General features: G+C 57.8%; 1 protein-coding gene across 4 annotated transcripts in view; it reads left to right on the forward strand.

Moving 5' to 3' along the window:
* The window catches only part of IFT140 (intraflagellar transport 140), a 105,675-nt gene that overhangs the window by 81,744 nt on the left and 9,678 nt on the right, over nt 1-14,253 (forward strand). For all 4 annotated transcript variants that reach the window (XM_074381784.1, XM_074381783.1, XM_003928378.4 and 1 more), the window contains 10 exons: nt 5,850-6,027; nt 6,637-6,827; nt 7,375-7,470; nt 7,784-7,916; nt 8,004-8,147; nt 8,727-8,852; nt 8,983-9,165; nt 11,912-12,118; nt 12,371-12,583; nt 12,667-12,833. In XM_074381784.1, coding sequence (XP_074237885.1) covers nt 5,850-6,027; nt 6,637-6,827; nt 7,375-7,470; nt 7,784-7,916; nt 8,004-8,147; nt 8,727-8,852; nt 8,983-9,165; nt 11,912-12,118; nt 12,371-12,583; nt 12,667-12,833 — 1,638 coding nt within the window. The remainder of the gene's footprint in view (nt 1-5,849; nt 6,028-6,636; nt 6,828-7,374; nt 7,471-7,783; nt 7,917-8,003; nt 8,148-8,726; nt 8,853-8,982; nt 9,166-11,911; nt 12,119-12,370; nt 12,584-12,666; nt 12,834-14,253) is intronic.

Below are 14,253 nucleotides of genomic sequence, written 5' to 3' on the forward strand. Positions count from 1 at the left end.
CAGTCTGGGGTGCAGCATCTGGACGTTTCCCAAAAGTTTCCGTGGGGAAAGAATTTATTTCCTCCTGAGTTAACTAAATCATTTCTCTTTTGGGAGTTTTCAAACAGCTAACTTCCAGTAAAAAGCCAGTGCTGAGCTTCAGAGCCCAGAAGACACGTTTGATGGCCTCAGCGGCCCCCTCTGGTCCTTTCCTCAGGTCGATTGAGGAGGAGGCCATGGCCAGACTCCCACACGTCGGCAGCACCCCCAGAAGTCCCGGTTCACAGAGGCCAGTGTCGGCCTCCGCCCTCCTGGCACTTCTGGGGGTGCTCCAGGTCCCTGTGTCCTCAGCCATCATGCCGCTTCTAGCCCCTGGCGCTATAGGAGGCTGGGCACAGGAGTGTGGAAGGCCTGGGAGCAGAATTTAAGTTAGGAGTGACCCTCCTGGGAGGATCTGTGGCTCTCGGGGGCAACTCCCACCAAGGGGACTCAAAGCTGGGCCGTGGGCTTCCCCCCAGCCCATCAGGCCTTCCTGCTCTCCCTGTCGCTTGGGGTCTTGGTCGCAGTGGAGTCCCACTGCCCCTTCCCACATGTGTCTGCAGCTCCTATATCCCACAGAGCAGGAGCCCTAGCATACAACAGAGACACGGCGGGAGGGGCAGCTTTTGCAGGCATGATCATCAAGCCGCCGTTCCACCCGTCCCCCTCGTCCTGACTCAGAGTGGTCTTCGCCGAGCTTCTGCAGAGCCCTTTGAAGGCTGTGTCCCCTGCTGCCCATCTGCTTCTTGTTCCAGCACCTCTGGGGCTGATGAAGTGCAGATGTGGGTGACTCCACAGACTGGCCGGACAACAGGAAATTCTCAAGACTTGGATGGGAACTAAGAGGGTGTTTACTTCTTGGAATTTATGTCAGATGCACAAACCGCAGAACCCCACACCAGAGTGGTGGCTGTCCCAAGAGCCCTGGCTAGCCGTCACAAAGAGGAGGCAGGAATCACACGGGGCCAGTGCCATGCTGGTGGCCAGAGCGGGAGGCTGGCTGTGGAAGGAGCTTGCCGAGGGTGCCTGGGTCTGGACGCTTCTGGCAGGTCTGCGCCCAGCTGGGCCAGGGGGCCCCACCTTTCCCATGGGTTCTCCCAGCAGCCTCAGCCCATCAGGCAGGGGCCTGTCAGAGGGCGTGTCCAGCTTCACTGGCAGCTGCACGTCCAGCACATGCTTCTCCAAGCCCCACGTGGTGCAGATTTAATGCCAAGGACAGAGCACGTGCAAGTGTGGGCATCTTTTGACACCGCTGACAGAGCACACGGAAGTGCGGGCATCGGACAATGTGCTGGCCAGGTCCTTTGTCACAAGTGTGCCCCAGGAGCCAGAGCAAAACCAAGGCCAACCTGCAGTCTCTCCCACTCCCCATGGGCGGCCTCCACATGGGGAAGACGGGGTGCTTAGAGCACAGGGAAGCCCAGCTGGGCCCCAGGTCAGCCGCCACGTTCCTCTGCTCATTTGTGATTTTCCACCGCAACTGGATGTGGACAGAAGGAACCAGTTTTCAGGACAAGAGAGAGGAAAGGAGCCACGCCTGGCAGGTAGAGCCAGGTCCCAGCCCCGTCCAGCACCACCCCGTGGCCTCAGGAGAGGGTAAGCACAAACAGAAGAGTTTTTAAAATTCCAATAGTGCAGTCTTTTGGGACAGGAGAATGAAAAAGACCACGTGTCTGCACAACATGCTGTTTATGAAGCAGCCATCATGCTTCATGCACTGAGCCCCCAGCATCCGCCACCATCCAGGTGTTAGAGAAATGAGAAGTCTCTGAGGAGCTGTGGCGTCGCTTCCATCTGATCTGTAGACTTTACTGGAAGCTGTGTGGTGTGGTGAGAATGGAATGTTTCTTTTGAGATTTGGATGTGACCCCTGCACTCGATGTGTGTCATTAGCTGATGGGTGACGGGCAGCAGCATTTTGGGGAGCCTGGACCCCCAGTCTTGATGCATGTCTCAGCAGGGGGCAGCTGTGTCTGAGTCATTTATAAACTGGTCTGACACTCAAAAGAGTGTATTTACCCAGGACCTCTCGATAGGGAGAAGGGCAAGCCTGGGTTTTCTGCTGTTAGAAGGAAAGAAGTTCCAGCGTGAAGATGTGACTTCTTGCATGGAGCTCTGGAGGACGGAGGGTAGCACAGCCTGAGGGGCAGGCAGGCTGGGTGCTCAGCCCTCCCACCACGCTGCTGTTGGTGGCAGGAGTTCCAAAGCCAGAAGACTGAGAGGCAGGGATCGGAGATCAGGACGCTGCTGCCAGGGGCACCTCCCTGAGGTCCTTGCACCCAGTGTTGCGTCACCTTCACCACAGCGCCGACCGAGCGTCCAGGAAGCTACCAGTGGGTGTGCGCCCAGGTGCTGTGAGGAGCCCCGTGTGAGGCCATCAGAGGACATGTGTTCAATGACTGTGGCAGGGAGGCAGGCTCACGTCCCGGCCCCCTAGACGCCTGGCCCCCCTGCAAAGGCCTGGCCTGTGGGTTTGGACACACTCTCTCCTGGCTCCAGGCATGATATGTGCCACGTGGCAGGCACCCTGGGCTGGGCTGGCATGTGTTGCCACATAAACCTACTAGCGGGGGCCGCCTGGGCCGGTTGCAGCTAAGACACATGCACCTCCCCACCCTGCATCCCCCGTGTTAGAAAATGTCCGTGGAATTCACTGAAGTTCTAGCAGGACTCAAGTACATGTAAAACTAGGCACAGAGTACCCCCTGGCTTTCAGGAATGGGTACCTGGGCATGCAGCATTGCAGCCAGACACCACCACGTGGCCTGTCCCAGGGACCAGCCCCCAGACTCAGATGCTAGTGCACTGGGCTTGCCTGGAGCTGCCATCTTGGCACCATTTACCCTGTGATTCCGTGGGAGTACAGAACCTGAGATGTGGATAGCCTACACATCCTGGAGACAGGGGCCCCACAGTGAGACAGGGTCCCTGACTCTTCTCCCAGGCCCCTCCTCCCCACGGGGGCAGGGCCATTAGGAAAATGCCCAGCTGCACACACCCCAGCCCCTCTCACTCACCAGGACAGTGGGCTTGGGGCTCTGTGGGCGGCTGGTCCCTCCAGTCCTCAGAGGGGCCTGTGGCTGTGCCAGTGGGGAGGCTGCAGGGCTGCTGCCTGGCCAAGACTGTGGTCTGGGCGGAGGCTCATCTGGGGAGCAGCCTGGAATGTGAGTGAAGGGCCTGCGCCTGGGCGGGGTTGCTCTGAGGCCATGAGGCCACTCACGGGCTGTGCTGCCTGTGCTTGTGGGGGTGTGTGGGGGGGTGGGGGAGCATGTGGGGGGTGCTCCATGTGAGGGGGTTGTAGGGGGCATGTTGGGGGCTCTGTGTCTATGTGTATGTGTGTGTGGTTGTGGCGGGCTCTGTATGTGTGTGTGTGTCTCTGTGTGTGCGGTTGTAGGGGGCTCTGTGTGGTTGTGGGGGCTCTGTATCTGTATGTGTGTCTCTGTGCGGTTGTGGGGGGCTCTGTATCTCTGTGTGTGTGTGTGCGGTTGTGGGGGGCTCTGTGTGGTTGTCGGGGGCACGTAAGGGTCTCAGTGTCTCTGTATGTGTGTGTGGTTGCAGGGGGCATGTGGGTGCTCTGTGTGGTGTGTGTGTGGTTGTGGGCGGCATGTTGGGGGCTGTATATGTGGTTGTAGGGGGCTGTGTGTATGTGGTTGTGGGGGCATGTGGGGAACTCTGGGTATATGTGGTTGTGGGAGGCTGTGTGTGTGTGTGTGTGTGTGTGTGTGTGTGTGTGTGTGGTGGTTGAGCTCTGTGCCTGTGATTGTGGGCCTGTGCCCATGTGTGGGAGCCCCTGCGGTGCTGCTGCCTGCCATTCCAGCATGGCGGTGGGGGGTGGGCGTGGATGGCAGAGGAGAGAGATGCAGGAAGTGACCAGTACATCCTCTGCAAGTCCCTGTGTGGTGACCACACTAAGCTGTGGCTTGGAGTAGGGTCTTTGTCTGAGGCCCTGAGCCCACATCAGGCCTGAAACCATGGGCCAGGCTGGCCCCAAGGGCCCTTGAGGAGGGCTCTCTCTGGATGGCCTTGGACACATAACCTCCCGCCCAGTTCCACCAGGTGGCCTGGCTGTGAGTGCCACCCCCACACTCGGACACATGGTTCTCATGCAGCGCCATGTCCCATGGTGGCTGTCAGCAGCCTTGGCCTCCCCCAGAGCCAACACAAACCAAGGCCTCAGTCATTTCTGGTCCACACGGAGACTAGCGGCCTCCGTGGATCAGCACCAGCAAGGGAGGAATGCAGGAAACGCCACACAGAGCGGGGGCCGAGTGCAGTGGCTCATGCCTGTCATCCTAGCCTGGTGGGAAGCCAAGGCGGGGGGATCACTTGAGCTCAGAAGTTCAAGACCAGCCTGGGCAACATGGCAAAACCCCATATCTACAAAAAAATAGCCAGGGGTGGTAGCACACACCTGTGGTCCTAGCTAGCTGGGTCCCAGCTAGGAGGCTGAGGTGGGAGGATTGCTTGAGCCCAGGAGGTCGAGGTTGGAGTGGGCTGTGATTGTGCCACTGTACTCCAGCCTGGGCAACAGAAGGAGACTCTGTCTTAACACAAAAAACAAAGAGGCAGGGTGACTTCCACCATCCCTGCACCTGTGCCCTGACACAAGCTGCCCATTTAGCACTCTGTTCCTTCACACACACAAAACTCACCGCCTGAGAGTGGGACACAGGACTGGGGCATAAGATGCTGGCCCCCATGTCCCATTGGTCAGCCCATCTGCAGGCCTCCTGCTGGGGCCCTCAGCTCGGCAGACCTCCAGAGCTCCACAGAACCATGCATGGGTAAGGTCAAGCTCTCCTGGAGAGATAGCCCAGGCTCCATGTTCCTCGGCTGACTCAGAGTCTGGACCCTGTACCCCACCCCCCAAGGTTTCCCCCTGTGGCTGCCAGGCTGTCGGGTGACGGTCCCCGCCTCGCTGTGCAGGGCTGGTTTATCAGAGGCCCTGCAATCCCAGGCTCAGGTGAGAGCAGGAGGCTCCGTTTCAGAGCAGATCCTGTGTGTGCAAGCAATACGGGAAGCCTGCATTTCCTGAGCAGACAGCTGCTTAGAGCTGGGGAAAAGGAGGAGGAGCTTGGTGATCTGCATAAGAGATCCTTCTGTCTCTCTTTTTTTTTTTTGAGACAGAGTTTTGCTCTGTCTCTAGGCTACAGTTCAGTAGTGCAATCTTGGGTCACCACAACCTCCACCTTCTGGGTTCAAGCGATTCTCCTGCCTCAGCCTCCTGAGTAGAGACTACAGGCATGTGCCACCATGCCCGGTTAATTTTTGGTTTGGTTTTGGTTTTTTTTTTTTTTTGAGACAGAGTCTCGCTGTGTTGCCAGGCGTCAGGCTGGAGTGCAGTGGCGCGATATCGGCTCACTGCAACCTTCGCCTCCCAGGTTCAAGCAGTTCTCCTGCCTCAGCCTTCCAAGTAGCTGGGACTACAGGCATGCGCCACCACACCACGCCTGGCCAATTTTTGTATTTTTAATAGAGACAGGGTTTCACCATGTTGGCCAGGCTGGTGTCGATTTCTTGACCTCATGATCCACCCACCTCAACCTCCCAGAATGCTGAGATTACAGGCGTAAGCCACTGCAACTGGCCCTTTCTGTCTAGTGGGACCTGGCCTCTGCCTCTTGGGTTTGAGGAGGCCATGGGACTTGTGACAGGTACCTCTCTGGATGGCCTGTAGTCTTGCCCACGGACAGAGCTAATGGATGACGGCTCCCCTCAGGCCCCTTTGGCAGCCATGCCTGATGACCACTTGCCTCAAGAGGAGGGGCCATAGGGCCAGAGGGGCCCTGATGTGCTAGGTGGGAGCCTCACATACTCCCATCTGCCTACAGCGAGGCCGTCTGGGAGAACATGGCACGCATGTGCGTGAAGACTCAGCGGCTGGACGTGGCCAAAGTGTGCCTGGGGAACATGGGCCATGCCCGTGGGGCCAGAGCGCTGCGCGAGGCGGAGCAGGAGCCAGAGCTGGAGGCCCGTGTGGCCGTGCTGGCCACGCAGCTAGGCATGCTGGTAAGAGAGCACTCGCCGTGGGGAGGGTGGGAAGGCACCACACCTGCCACAGCCATAGTCCCCCAGGGAAGGAGGGGGCACATCCACTGGCTTGAGCCTGTAATGATGAGGGCAGAGCCCGGGAGAGCTGGGCAGACTGCAGCAGTGGAGGCGAGGCGGCTGCTGGCTCTCCAGGATGTGTGCCAGGCAGGCATGCAGGCCTGGAGCAGAACACCCAGGAGGCCCCGGGTCAGGAGATCTGAGCACACAGCTTCTCAGGGTGGCCATGGAAGATGGGTGGGTCGCGAGGTCTGAGCACGCGGCTTCTCAGCGTGGCCGTGGGAGGTGTGTGGGTCGGGAGATCTGAGCACGCGGCTTCTCAGGGTGGCCGTGGGAGGTGGGTAGGTCGGGAGGTCTGAGCACGCGGCTTCTCAGCGTGGCCATGGGAGGTGGGTGGTACATCTCACACTGCAACTGTGGGCGTGGTGCTCACTGTGCCCAAAGCAGCCCATGTGTCAGTGTGCTTGGCAGCATGGGAGGGCGTAGTGACTGGTGGCCCGGCGTGGAACCGTGTTTCTGAAGGGTGGGTGTGCGGAGGCTGCATGACTCCCACCCATCCTCGTTCCTCAGGAGGATGCCGAGCAGCTGTATAGGAAGTGCCAGCGCTACGACCTCCTGAACAAGTTCTACCAGGCCTCGGGCCAGTGGCAGAAAGCTCTCAAGGTAGCCGAGCGCCACGACCGCGTGCACCTGCGCCGAACCTGCCACCGCTACGCCAGGCACCTGGAGGCCAGCGCCGACTGCAGCCAGGCCCTCAGCTAGTAAGTGCGGCCCTTGGCCCCTCCACCCTCACTGGACAGCTCTGACTCCTGAGGCCTCTCTGTGCTGTTGTGAGGTGACCAGGGAGGTTCTCTGAGGAGGGGTCTGTCTCAGGGTGGTGGCAGCCTTCTCAGCAGGAAGCTACTGGGGCCTCGGAGATGTGGGGTTGCCCCTTCCATCCTGGGCCACCCGGGTCTTGAGGCAGAGAGAAAGACCTCTGTCCCGTTGCTGGTGTCGGTTGCCGAGCACAGATGGGCTTGGTGTCTCCTGAGGGCAGACAAACACCATGTCACCCTCTCCAGAGGAGGAGCTGCTCGTAGACCTGTTCCTGGGGTTTGGATGGGTAACCCACCTCCCAGGCCCCCACAGTTCAGGGAGCCCCCACTGCCTCCCGGCTGCGCATGCTGAGGCCCTGCAGAGCTGCAGGCTGAGATCCCACACCCCGAGGGCCACCACTCTGATGTGTTTCACCGACACTGCCTCTCAGCCCATCTGCTTCCCATGGGGCTAAGACGGGAGGGAACAAGGACCTCCTGTCTCCTCTCACAGCTACGAGAAGTCGGACACGCACCGCTTCGAGGTGCCCAGGATGCTGTCGGAGGACCTGCCATCCCTGGAGCTCTACGTGAATAAGATGAAGGATAAGTGAGTGTCCCTGCCCAGGCTGGCGGGACTGCACTCTATCTTGGAGGTTTGTTGGGGGTGGCCACGGCTTGCTCAAGCGCCCCCTCCCTTGGCTTCCTGCATGAGGGGGCAGCATCCCCCAGCCCCTCAGAGCTATGACAGGCCCTGAGCCGGGCCCTCCGTTTGGACAGAGCCCAGGGGCTTCACCCTTGGCCCAGCCTGTTTGCAGGTCAGCTGACATGCACTCTAAGGTTGGCACAGGGTGGGAGTGGGTGCCGTTCCAGGTAGGGGCAGGGCTCAGATGGAGAACCCATGGCCTTGGGGCTGCCCACAGGACCCTGTGGCAGTGGTGGGCACAGTACCTGGAGAGCCAGGGCGAGATGGACACTGCGCTGCACTACTACCAGCTGGCCCAGGACCACTTCTCCCTGGTCCGCATCCACTGCTTCCAGGGCAGCGTCCAGAAGGTGAGGGCCCTGTGGGGAGCCGGCTGGCCAGGCACTCACGAGGTGGACACATGGCCACCATGTCTTATCTTTGGTTTGTCTTTCTAGGCTGCGCAGATAGCCAACGAGACGGGAAACCTGGCAGCCTCCTACCACCTCGCCCGCCAGTACGAGAGCCAGGAAGAGGTGGGGCAGGCGGTGCACTTCTACACCCAGGCGCAGGCCTTCAAGAACGCCATCCGCCTGTGCAAGGTACCACGGGGCAAGGGTGGGGAGCCGGCGCGCCCGAGGTTCAGGTGGCAAAGCGGAGAGAGAGGATCGTGTCAGGGACACGCTGTCTGGCCTCGCTCCTCACCCTGCCTGGCTCCTCATCCACCCCGCAGCCCACCTCCATCTCACATTGTTTGCAAAGGGCTGCATTATCCTCAGATGTTTCCCAGGCTCCAGGGCTCCTGAGCAGTGGGTGAGGCTGCTTCACGGCCTATGGCCTTGCAAACAGCAGACCCTCCAGGTAGCCAAGCGCCCGGACCCTCCTAGAAAGCCACGGGGCATTCTGCACCCGTGCACGTGTCCCAACCCAGGCTCTCACTTCCAGAAACATCTTCCGTGTCAGGTGTTACTTGCCGTGCTCTGTAAAATAGAACACAAAGCATTGGAAAATCCTTGTAGGCAGACCCAGTAAGTCATCAGCTCCTTAAACCCATGACCACAGAGATTGCCGAGCAGCATACCCAAGTGCAGGGTTGATTCATACCCGGCCACGTTCCGGAGTCTCAGTGGGCCTGTGGAAGCTGGTGGGAGCTGCTTCCAGGCCCTGCCTCCCTCCTATAGGAGAACGGCCTGGATGACCAGCTCATGAACTTGGCCCTGCTCAGCTCCCCGGAGGACATGATCGAGGTGGCTCGATACTATGAGAAGGCCACACAGATGGACAGGGCAGTCATGCTGTACCACAAGGTGAGGGCCTGCCACCAGTGGGGACCTCAGGGAAGGCAGCAGGCCAGGGCACCCTTGCCTGCACGAGGCCTCTGTCCTCAGGCCCCCAGGGCTTGAGCAGCTGCTCAGAGCCCACCACATCCATCCTCAGGCTGGCCACTTCTCCAAGGCCCTGGAGCTGGCCTTTGCCACCCAGCAGTTTGTGGCCCTGCAGCTCATAGCAGAGGACCTGGATGAGACGTCAGACCCTGCACTCCTGGCCCGCTGCTCCGACTTCTTCATCGAGCACAGTCAGTACGAGAGGGCGGTGGAGCTGCTGCTGGCTGCCAGGAAGGTACAGGGCTGGTGGGGCCTGGGCTCGGCTCCATGCAGGCACCACAGCTCAGGAGCCCCTGTCACCAGAGGCCATGGGAATAGCTGCTCACTTGGTTATGCATTCTCGAGGACAGCTGTGGTGGGTGCCCCCTGCCCTGGAGTTCACGTACGGCACACCCAGGACTTCTGTGAGTGTAGACTCGCCATCCTTCAGGCTGGCATCAGATCACACGCAGGGAGTTGCCCTCACCTGTGTGGGGGAGCAAAAATACACGACACAAAATTTACCATTTTAGCTTTTTGTTGTTATTGTTGAGACAGGGTCTCACTCTGTTGCACAGGCTGGAGTGTGGTGGTGCTGTCTTGGCTTACTGCTGCCTCAGCCTCGTGACTCTCCTGCCTCCTGAGTAGCTGGGAATACAAGCATGTGCCACCACCCCCAGCTAATTAGAAAACATTTTTTAGTAGAGACAGGGTCTTACTATGTTGCTCAGGCTGGTCTTGAACTCCTGGGCTCAAGCAATCCTCCTGCCTCAGCCTCCCAAAACGCTGAGACTATGGACGTGAGCCCTGTGGTTGGCTGTGAAACGTTTCCTCTCAAAAGGAAATACAGTTGGTAGAAATACAGATCAAGGTTGGACACGGTGGCTCACACCTGTAATCCCAGCACTCTGGGAGGGCAAGGCAGGTGGATCACCTGAGGTCAGGAATTCAAGACCAGCCCGGCCAACGTAGTGAAACCCTATCTCTACTAAAAAATAAAGAAATTAGGGCCGGGCGTGTGTGCTCACACCTGTAATCCCAGCACTTTTGGAGTCTAAGGCAGGCAGATCACCTGAGGTCAGGAGTTTGAGACCAGCCTGACCAACATGGAGAAACCCCATCTCTACTAAAAGAAATAATGATGATAATACAGACCACAATTCATGGAGACGCCATTTTACTGGGCTAGTAGGGTGAAAAAGTGAGAACACCCACTAGATGGTCATGGGAAGCAGATACCCAGGTGCTGTGGAACACAGCAGGCAGTACCTATCCCCAGCCAGAGGTGTGTCTCCCTTGTCCCAGCCACCCCTTCCCTTAAGAGTTAACAGACACGTGCACACACTCAGCGTCGTGTGCACAAGGTGTGCTCTGCACGTGGTTAATGGCAGTAAGGGTTCCAGCCCTCTGTCTGTCACCAGGATGGTTGATCCTCAGGGATTCCTCAGCACCGTGGACACCTGCATAGCAGAGAGCATGTTGGCAGCTCCCAGCGTACTGAAATGGAAACACCTCCAAGGCAGAATTCTTTTTCTTCTGAGACATACTCTTTTTGCTTCTTTTTTTAGGGGGAGGAAGAGGGGATGAAGTTTCACTCTTATTCCCCAGGCTGGAGCATAATGGTGTGATCTCGGCTCACCATAACCTCCACCTCCTGGGTTCAAGCGATGCTCCTGCCTCAGCTTCCTGAGTAGCTGGGATTACAGGCACCTGCTACCATGCCCAGTTTATTTTATATTTTTAATACAGACGGGATTTCTCCATGTTGGTCAGGCTGGTCTTGAGCTTCTTACCTCAGGTGATCTGCCTGCCTCAGCCTTCCAAAGTGCTGGGATTACAGGTATGAGCCACTGTGCCAGGCCATATTCTTTTTCTGAATATAAATGTGTTATTACTTCATATATATTTATGAACTATTACTTTTTTTTTTTTTTTTTTTTGAGACGGAGTTTCGCTCTTGTTACCCAGGCTGGAGTGCAATGGCATGATCTCGGCTCACCGCAACCTCCGCCCCCTGGGTTCAGGCAATTCTCCTGCCTCAGCCTCCTGAGTAGCTGGGATTACAGGCATGTACCACCGCGCCCAGCTAATTTTTTTTATTTTTAGTAGAGACGGGGTTTCACCATGTTGACCAGGATGGTCTCGATCTCTTGACCTTGTGATCCGCCCGCCTCGGCCTCCCAAAGTGCTGGGATTACAGGCTTGAGCCACCGCGCCCGGTGAACTATTACTTTTTTTTGTTGTGGAGATAGGGTCTCACTATCTTGCCCAGGCTGGTCTCAAACTGCGGGGCCAAAGTGACCCTCTTGCTTTGGCTTCCCAAAGTGCTGAGATTACAGGCGTGAGCCACTGTGCCTGGCCTAAAACATATTCTCAAATGAAGAATATCAAATTGTTCTTAAAATATTAGGAAAATCAGTCCAGGCGCAGTGGCTCGTGCCTGTGATCCCAGCACTTTGGGAGCTCAAGGCAGGCGTATTGCTTAATCCCAGGAGTTCAAGACCAGCCTGGGCAACATGGCAAAATCCCATTTGTCTCTACTGAAAATACAAAAACTGAGGCAGGAAGATCACCTGACCCTGGGAAGGTAGAGGCTACAGTGAGCCATGATTTTACCACTGCACTCCAACCTGAGTGACCGAGAGACCTTGTCTCCAAAAAAAAAAAAAAAAAAAAAATCTTTAATTTAAAAAATTGAGAATTATACAAGAAAATTATCAGTTCCTTTTCTCCCAAATGTAATAATGTTTTGAGCATATTATCACTTGTGACTGTTTCTGCCTTTCCATTCTGGAATGTTGTTGACAGAGTGAGGAAAGTCATGTGAATGCCTGTAGGTCAGTGGGGTCGAGACATCCTTGTCCCCTCCACACCCACCCCAGCCAGACAGAGGCCGCCACTCACCCCAGGGGCCTGGTTTCCTCTAGAGCGGTGACAGATGAGGGGCACGCTTCGGTTCCCGGCCCTCTCGGCAGCCCCGTCCCATCTCTGCACCTTTATAGTATCACGAAGCCCTGCAGCTGTGCCTGGAGCAGAACATGACTATCACTGAGGAGATGGCCGAAAAGATGACCGTGTCCAAGGACTCCACGGACCTGCCTGAGGAGTCTCGGCGGGAGCTGCTGGAGCAGATAGCAAACTGCTGCATGCGCCAGGGCAGCTACCACCTGGCCACCAAGAAGTACACGCAGGCTGGGAACAAGCTGAAGGTGAGCGCTGGCCCCAGCCTGCCGTGGCTGCTTCATGGGCATTTAGGCTGCGGGCCTCCTGCACGCCTCTCCATTTGCCTTCCCGATTACCCTGAGCCAGGGCTGAGCCTTTCTGGCCAGGAGGAGCATGACCACGAAGATCTCCCTCTCCGGGAAGCCCTGAGCCACTCTTCTGGGAGAGCTCCTGCTCTGGGTCCCTGTGCTTGTCCCGGCCCAGCCCCTGCTTGCCTGAGCCCGCCTGCCTCTGCCTAGGCCATGAGAGCACTGCTCAAGTCTGGAGACACAGAGAAAATCACGTTCTTCGCGAGCGTTTCCAGGCAGAAGGAAATCTACATCATGGCTGCCAACTACCTGCAGTCCCTGGACTGGCGCAAGGAGCCGGAGATCATGAAGAACATCATCAGCTTCTACACCAAGGGGCGGGCTCTGGACCTCCTGGCTGGCTTTTACGATGCTTGTGCCCAGGTGTGCACCCTCCCTGGGATTCCAGCAGGGTCCTCAGGAGGGCTGTGGAGCCCTGCGGGTTTTGACGGGTCTCATCCACACAGGTGGAGATTGATGAATACCAGAACTACGACAAAGCCCACGGGGCGCTGACCGAGGCTTACAAGTGCCTGTCCAAGGCCAAGGCCAAGAGCCCCCTGGACCAGGAGACCAGGCTGGCGCAGCTGCAGAGCAGGATGGCACTGGTGAAGAGGTTCATCCAGGCCCGCAGGTGCGCCCTCAGGGCCAGCAGGGCTGGGCCGGGGCAGATGTGACAGCAGGGCGAGGGTGAGGGCTGACCACGAGAAACCGCAGCCAGCAAAGGGGCTGGACAGCAGACAGGAGCTCACTCGGGACAGCGCTGCTGCTGAACGCACGCGCGAGCTCCTCACGGAACATCCTCAGAGCCTGGCACAGCCTCGGGAAGCATGGGACGCTGAGAGAGCAACCTGGTGGGGGTGGGAGTGGGAGGAGGAGGCAGATCTGGAGCAGGAGAGGGTTTATCTGGGGGAGCTGTGGGCCCATTTGAGGTGTGCAGGGGCTCGGCAGGAGAGTCCTGTGTGACCTGGGGTGGCGGGGACCATGGTGAGCAGTGGGCTTGTACCTCTCCGTAGGACAGCTGCCACCAGCTCCAAGCTGGCAAAAAGGAGACTCGGGCAGCCATTGTCTCCGTTTTTAGGAGAGGCCAAGATTCTACGTTTATTTGAATACCTCCCAGTCTTTATGTATTGGCAGATAATTGAGCTTTTCAAAGAGCTGCTGTGTGGGCAACACGGTGAGCATTCACCTGTGGGCTTCAGGGCCCAGCTTCTGTCTCAGCCAGCAAGGGCATTTCTCTTATCCAAGAACATTTTCCAAAAGAAGAGTTCCAGAAGTACTTTGAACGATGTCCAAAGCAGCGCGCCTTGGAAGGGCACAGTCCGCTTGCACGTGGCAATTCAGGGGTATCAGCACCTGCTGAGCTTGGGCCCCAGGAGGCAGAGGAGGAGAATGGGCAGCGGCTGGTCACCAGGGATAGCACAGGACGTGGGTGGAGGGGAGAGGACGTGTGAGGGCCAGGGGTGAGAGGGCAGGTCAGGCACATGTCTGGAACAGCTGAGTCAGGAGTGGCAGGTTGGGCCCTGGACCCTCCAGACCCGGGAGCCTGAGCTCCACACGGCTCCAGTCACCTGTCCTGGACCTCGCTGTCTTCTAACAGCTCACCCTGCTGGGGCTGCCCCAGCTCACAGGCCACACCCCGCTCTGCCACAGACCCTCACTCCAAGTCACACACGTGGCCTGTGTGAGGGCCAGCCTCTCTGCTTGGAAGGTTCTTCCCAGCGGCCTCGAGCAAGGGGTGCTCTGTGCCCCTCCACACACCCTGTCCACATGCCCCACATCCCCACTGGGTCACATTTAGCCCAGACATTTCTAACCCCCTCCAGACTGTTCCATGGAGCAGGAACTAGGAGTTGGAAGTCTTTGGTCTTCATGTCGAAGCATAGGACCCAGCATAAAAGTGATAAGTAAGAGTTTGTTAAATGGATGAGTTAATTTATGAGTGAACAAATTAAGGAATTAATGAATTGATTAACTTCATAGAAAGTTTCCTCCTGCCATTCCGGAGAGCTCCTCCAACCTCTGAGAGCAGTAGGTGTTCAGGGCTTCCAGGC

The sequence above is a fragment of the Saimiri boliviensis genome, chromosome 12 (genome assembly GCF_048565385.1).
Source record: "Saimiri boliviensis isolate mSaiBol1 chromosome 12, mSaiBol1.pri, whole genome shotgun sequence".
Lineage (NCBI taxonomy): Eukaryota > Metazoa > Chordata > Mammalia > Primates > Cebidae > Saimiri > Saimiri boliviensis.